At 31.6% G+C, this 7,384-nt stretch overlaps 1 protein-coding gene across 1 annotated transcript in view; it reads left to right on the plus strand.

Moving 5' to 3' along the window:
* gig2e (grass carp reovirus (GCRV)-induced gene 2e) overlaps positions 1-6,350 on the plus strand; it is a 34,003-nt gene extending 27,653 nt beyond the window's left edge. Inside the window, exon 9 of the mRNA XM_053478264.1 lies at positions 5,856-6,350. Within this exon, the coding sequence (XP_053334239.1) occupies positions 5,856-6,265 (410 nt within the window). The 3' untranslated portion in view covers positions 6,266-6,350. The remainder of the gene's footprint in view (positions 1-5,855) is intronic.
* The last annotated feature ends 1,034 nt before the right edge of the window (positions 6,351-7,384 follow it).

A 7,384-nucleotide genomic window follows, 5' to 3' on the forward strand; every position in this document is an offset into this window, starting at 1 on the left:
CCGAGTCACCAGCAGTGGTCAATGGTCTGGTCAAGAAAAAAGGAACAAGCCAAATTTTCTCCAAAAAAAGAGAGCATAAGACTTCTTAGGCCCAGACTTGAATAAATATAAGATGAAAAAAAAAAATAAAGGAAGAAGAAGAGATTATGTAATTGGAAGGTACTATATCAATCTAACCTAAGCAAAATTAGCGTACATCTCATGAATATTAAGTAATTTCTTGACTTAGGGAGGAGCAAACAATGATGTAATTGTTAAATGAAAGTATATAAACCATGTAAAATTAGGGAAGTTGGAGAAGGTGAGGGAGAGACAACTTTGCAGAATCGTGTCTGTTTGTCTTTTGTCTGGCTGGTCCAGTGCTGTCCATTTACTTTTGGCTACAATAAACTCTTTTGCTATTTCAGTATTTGAGTAGTTATTTGTTTGGAAGATTGGCACAGTTCACAGCAAATTTGCCACAACAAGTTACATCTCTTAAGTTTATAACCTGGAAATTATTTAATACTAGTTTTTACATAAAAGTACGTCTTTCTCAACATTTATCTGCAGAAGTATTTCCCTTGACTAAAGTGAAGTTCCAGTCCATCATTTCTCATCACAGAAGTATATTTTTAGTCCATACTAACTAAACTGGTGCTTTCTGAAATCTTCATGAGAATTTATTACTTTCTGTCAAAAGTATACCTTAATAGTATACTGTAGCTACTGTACACACAGAGGGATTACATAAGTTTACTCATTGTGGGAAAAAGCATTCAGTGCATCATGCAGGTCTTCTATTACTATTACTAAGTGAATCAAATACCTTCAAAAATATTATGAATTTATAACTGTAAATAATTCATTAGTCATTAGAGTCATTAGTAAAAACTTCTAGTTAATACTAAGACCCAAGACATGAAGTCCTGTTTAAACTAAGAAATTTTATTTTCACACTACCACCATGTTTGACTCTTGGTATGATGTTATTTTTATGAAATGCCGTGTTAGGTTTACACAAGATGTACTGTAATAGGACACATTTCTTTCCAAAAGGTTTAACTTTTGTTTCACCTGTCCACAGAATATTTGCCAAAAGAGCTTAGGAATAATCCAGGTGTTTTTTGGCAAATGTGGGACAAGGCTTTGTGTTCTTCTTGGTTAGCAATGGCTTTTTCCTTGGCACTCGCACATGGATGCCATTTTTACAGAGTCTCTTTCTTATTGCTGAATCATGAACACTTACCTTGACTGAGGAAAGTGAGGCCTGTAGTTTTTTTTTGTTCTGGGTTCTTTTATGAGCTCCTGGAGGAGTTGTCGTTGTGCTTGGAGTAATTTTTCTTAGGCCAGCCACTCCTAGAAAGGTTCACCAAGTTTTCTTATTTGTGGATAATGATTCACTGGAGTCCCAAAGCTTTAGAAATGGTTTTGTAACCTCTCAGTTACTTTGTTTGTCATGAGTTCTTGAATTTGTTTAGATCACAGAACAGTATGTTGCTTAAATATTGCAGCATTTTACTTTGTCAGACAAATTCAATTTAAGTGATAAATATGCAAAAAAAAAAATCTTTTCACGTCTGTGTTTGTCTTCTGACATAGTTGTTTAAGAATAGGAAGCTGAAACATATCAATCATATAAATCAGTAAATCAGTAAAGCAAACTGTGCAAAGAAATGCATAGAATTGATTTGGATAGGATTGTACAACAATAGGAATTAACCTAAGATGGATCTTTGCAGAAAACCAGTAAACAAAGCTAGAATACATTTTTTCAAGCAACATTTAATTAAAAAAGCTTTTTCTTCTTCATCTTAAAAAAATATTTTAAAATAGAAAACCACATTTAAAAATCAAACCACACCCTTGCAAACGACTGACTAAAGAAATGAAACAGAAACTGTGGTTTTCTCAAACAAGTGGACAGATAATCAAAATATTATCAAATTTATCTTTGACTTTTTATCTTTTTTACTTTTATCATTTTAATCAGAAATTCCCACATTCATTCATACTGCTCTGTACTTCAAAATAATTGTTTGTAGTACACTTTACAAAAATATAAAGCAAAAGTAACTTATAGTAAAAGGTCTGTGTAATTTCCAAAGCACACTTATTTAAAGTTTGCTTTTCAATTTTGTTTTAATATGCTCAAAATAATAATTGTAACAATGTACAGGAAGTATACATTAGAATACAAATGTTAATATACGGCAGTCTCAGTATATTTTCAGTTAAATTTGAATGTACTTATTTATATGTACTACATGCTTATTTATATTTTGTGCACTACTCTCCCATGTGCGCGCGCTGAAACTCACTTTTGCATGTTCAAGGTCATTCACGTGTTTGAACTCTGTCTCTTCTGTGTGCTCAGTATCATAAAGCTACACTTGCACAAACTGCAGCGGTGTTAGAACTCTGCCACTATTCCAGCAAACCAGAGATTAGGGGCAATATCAGACTGCCTGTTTTCTGACTGGTCCCCAGTCCTCCGCTTCTAGTTTAAATTCATGGCTGGAAGCTGCATTGTTGCTTGCATTAGTTCATATCATTATTTTATTATGATTGGCATATGGTAAATTTCATGGTTTTTGTTAGGTAGTTTGTAATTAAGTACATACTTTAAACTAATGAATGTATTGTCTAATGTGTTGTTGCTAATTCTTATGTACTTCACCTCTGGTATTATGCTCCGTAGCTCTCGGCCTGTTTTTAGAGTCTCTAACAGCTACAACAGAATCAGTGCAGCAGGTTTGAACTAATACTGTACCTGTATATTCTAATACTTATGTCTGTCTTGGTTCAGACAACAGTTTAAATTTTTGTTTGAGTGTTTGTGAGACAACCTGACATTTTGTTGAACACAAAAACTACTGTACTGTTTTTTTGTAACCTTGTACAAATTAAATCTGTTGAACTCATGAATAAAATTGGCCTCATAATAGCTGATGTAATGTTTTTCAAAAACCTTATAGTGTAGAAAATGCATTATTTGTAAATTATCCTAAGACTGTGTGTACTGGACGATATAATAAAGGTATATATTTTTTTAACCACAAAGTGTATTTTTTTTTTAGTATTTGGAGAAGTATAACAGCTTTTATATTACTCATGTATTTGTACTACAGTAAAAAAAATTACTAGTGCACACACAGTCATATATTTTAATATACTTTTTTTTAAGTGGACTTAAAGTTGTTCCACTTTAGCACATAGAAGTATAATTAATACACTTAAAATTGTGCTTTTGCACCACCTAAATCAGAAACTTTTGAGCAAAAAAAAGATCTTAACACTGTTTGGTTTATGTATGATTAAATAAAAAACCCGGAACAGGATAGTAAAAAACATTATTATTCTTCAAAACAGGTATAGGCCTTCAGTATACAGAAAGTGCATTATGCTGTGTAAAAAAAAAAAAAAAAAAGATTGATTGAATGATGATGACCTGTATGATTATAGGTATTACACTGCTTGGTTATCCTCCTGGTTATGGCTTGGTTTGAAGTGGCCTGAAGGAAACTGTGTGTGGTAAACAAGACATAATAAAATAATTGATAATTCATCCACATACATAAGGACTTTTTCATGAGAATTTGATGTTTTAGTCAGTCTGTGACTTAAGATGTGGTACAATAATACATAGAACTAAGCAGTGTGTTAATCTAGGTATGTCTGTATACGGTGATTTTGATACATTTATTATAAAAGCTTAACTAATGTAAAGCAAACTATGCAGTTTTGCCATAATGATCAACTCAAATGAATGCAGATACTGGTGAATGTCATACCACACCCTTGCAAATGACAGCCTGAAGAAATGAAAGTGAAACTGATTCTCTCAAACAGGATGACAGAGAATCAAAATAACATCAAATGTATCTTTTACTTTTACTGTCTTTCTTTTTTATTTTAATAATTTAATCAGAGACACATGGCCCAAATAATCCATTAAAATCTATTTATTTTATTAAAATCTTAACACTGTTTGGTTTATGTATGCAGCATTATGTCCGTTTAGTCAAAAACGTTATGACTTAAGGAAGCTTTATTTTTGTGGTTTGTGGTATTTTTTTTCCAAATTAAAAAATACTTAAGATCTAAGTCAATACACAATAAATAAAAACAATATTTTGTGCAATATTGGAATAATAAATAAATTTATTAAGATTTAAAACTCTGCCTATTTAACTAGCATTTATAATGAACAGGATAGTAAAAAAGCTACATTATTATTCCTCAAAACAGGTACAGTATATACAGATAATGCATTATGCTGTGTTAAAAAAAAACCTGTATGATTAAAGGTATGACACTGCTTGGTGTCCTCCTGGATATGGCATGGTTGGGAAGTGGCCTAGAAGGAAACTGCGTGTGGGAAACCAGACATAATAAAATTATTGATATAATCCATCCACATACATTATTACAATTCCTTGACTATTTAATGTTTAAGTCAGCCTGTAACTTAAGTTGTGGTATAGTACAATGATACATAAAACTAAGCTGTGTGTTAATCTAGATATGTATATGAAAATATTTTAAACTAGAAAATGTTATAAAAACAAAACAAAACAGCCAAACCACACCATTGCACTGTCTGAAGAAATGAAAGAGAAGATGTTTCTTTCAAACAAGTGGACAGATAATCAGATAAATATAAAATTGATCTTTTACTTTTACTTTTTATTTGTTTTACATTCATCATTTTAATCAGACACACTTGGATAAAAAAGACATTGAAGTCTATTAATTTTATCGAAATCTTAACACTGTTTTTGTTTATGTATGCAGAATTATGTAATTTTAGTCAAGTACTTTATAACAAATTTTTGTGGTTAGATTTTTTTTAACTCTGCCTATTTAACTAGAATTCATGTTAAATAGAATAGTAAAAAAGTTACATTATTATTCCTCAAAACAGGTATACACAGAAAGTAAAAAAGAAAAAAGAATCTAACAAAAAAAGTCAAATGGCTTAGCAACATAAGTACACACCCCTTGTAGGTTTCCTTTATTACCCCACTGCCCGTAGCAGCTCAGTCAGAATAACCGTGGCATTCCTGAGGTAAGCAATGAGCAAATATTTCCTTGTTTATTTTACAGTATTTTTTGGCGCTCATTTTATAGCAACTACATCGTAATTTTAAGCTTTTATGCTCAGTCAAACCAGACAAGTATATATATATATATATATATATATATATATTTACAACTGTTTAATGATAATTTTACAGTATTTTATGGGTACCCCAATTACTAGTAAAATACTGATAAGTATGCAATAAATATGTTACAGTGTAGAGCAAAATAAAATAATAAAATAAATTATTTGTTATATTTAATTGTATGTATTTATTTAGGATTCTAATTTTTGTTTTATTTGGTATGGTAAAGATTGAACCACATTTATTCACCAGCACACTGAGCTATAGTAGTTTGTGGTTTGTAAATTAAGAAAGGAGGGTAATCCAACAAAATACTTTTTATTTACCAGACTAACTAGCCAGTGCCAGACTAACTTTTTTCACTGGTAAGACTGGTGCTCCTTCCTGGAAAATTTTATTGGCACCATTCTGTCGGCATGAGACACGTCCATTTCACTGTATAACTCAAAATCGTTTTTGTTTTAAATAGACAATTTCCAGAAATAACATTGTGCTCTTTTATTTAAAAAAAAAAAAATCTGTCCCAGCATAAAATGTTCATCATGCTGTTGTTTTGCCTTGATTGGTGATTTTTCCACACTATTTATATATCTTAAAATTTTCTTTTTAACCAAATACAGTGATCTGAATATACTTCTGTGAACATCATCATGTGGGCTGAATATGATTTGGGTCCAGGGGTTCCCTGTCTCGCAAGCTATACAGAACCTACAAATGGAAAAGTGTACCGCATGTATCATGGCACTTCCCAATTAGCTGCTGCCAACATCATGAAATATGGCTTTCAACAATCTGCAACTGGCATGTTAGGGCCAGGTGTGTACCTCAGTCGAGATCTTAATAAGGCCAGTAGATATCCCCTGCATCTGCCTGAGCACCAGAGAGTTGTTATAAGAGTGAAAGTCAATGTGGGGAGAGTAAAGAAAATCGATCGCCAGGGTCACCCCATGCAGAAAACCTGGCATCGTAATGGATACGACACTGCTTGGTGTCCTCCTCAATGCGGCATGGTTCCCAGCGGTCTGGAAGAAGATTGTGTGTGGGATCCAAAACGTATTGAGATTATTGATGCAATTCGACCAAGAACAACATCAGGACAATTCTATGACTGCTAGATTGTTAAAGAAATTGTACAGTTAGAAAATGTCAATCCCTTTTGTTGAAAAATTACTGTACAACAATAAAATTCCTGAAACTTTACACAGGTTTATTTCATTTATTGTTGTGAACATAGAGATTTTGGGATTAACTCTCAATCTTTCATGGTTTACCTACTATCATCACAACACTTATTTACATACTGTATGTATAACTAGGATCAGAAAAATAATTTTACAAAAGCTTTTCTGATATTTACTTACATACAGATATATATATTTTTTTTACATAAAAGTTAAGCATAGTACACCAAGTTTTCACATAAACAGGATGTTTCGGTTATGTGCTTCTAAAGCACATTCGGTCATGTGCTTTTAAAAACAGAAATCAACTGATAAATCTTAATTATATATTTATATAATATTTATAAAATACACTTATTTATTTCTTTTCCTTCTTATTTTATTAGTCTGTGTCTTGCATGATTTGGCATGATTAATGCAATTGTTTTTCTGTGCTTTGTTTTTATTTCTGGTGGAAATTTTGGTACTGTAAGGTACTTTCCTTGTGCTCTAAGAATTATTATGACTCATATTTGTGCTCTTCCAGGCATTTAATTGCACATAAACTGAAAGCGAACGTTTGGTGAGATTTACAACACACCCTTAGCTAGTAACTTTAAATAATCCACTTTCTTTATTTCATATGTGGTGAAATAGACTTTTACACACTGCACATAGTCATTGACTAATTATCATGAGAAACTGATAGAATTCTAAATTTTTTTGTATGTGTTTCTATGTATAAAATGAAAAGATTTGTAATGTACAGGGTAGTCTCATCATCTCACAGAGCCACTTAACCTGCCATTTCTGAATCCTGGCCCATATACCCAGTATAGATCTACACATTTCTACTAAATGTGGCCACCAAAAAATTACTACTCCCCCTTCTAAGTTAAGAATAAATGATAAATGTTACTTTATTCAAGAAAATACTCAACAATGGGTTTGTATAATGAATAGAATTCTCATTTACCAACCTGATAGGAATATTTCCTAAATACAGCACATGCAAATTTGTTTTATGTCATACCAATTTAACAGCAATTAATTTTTTTAATTAATTAAACAATG

The sequence above is a fragment of the Clarias gariepinus genome, chromosome 19 (genome assembly GCF_024256425.1).
Source record: "Clarias gariepinus isolate MV-2021 ecotype Netherlands chromosome 19, CGAR_prim_01v2, whole genome shotgun sequence".
In the NCBI taxonomy this organism is placed as follows: Eukaryota; Metazoa; Chordata; class Actinopteri; order Siluriformes; family Clariidae; genus Clarias; species Clarias gariepinus.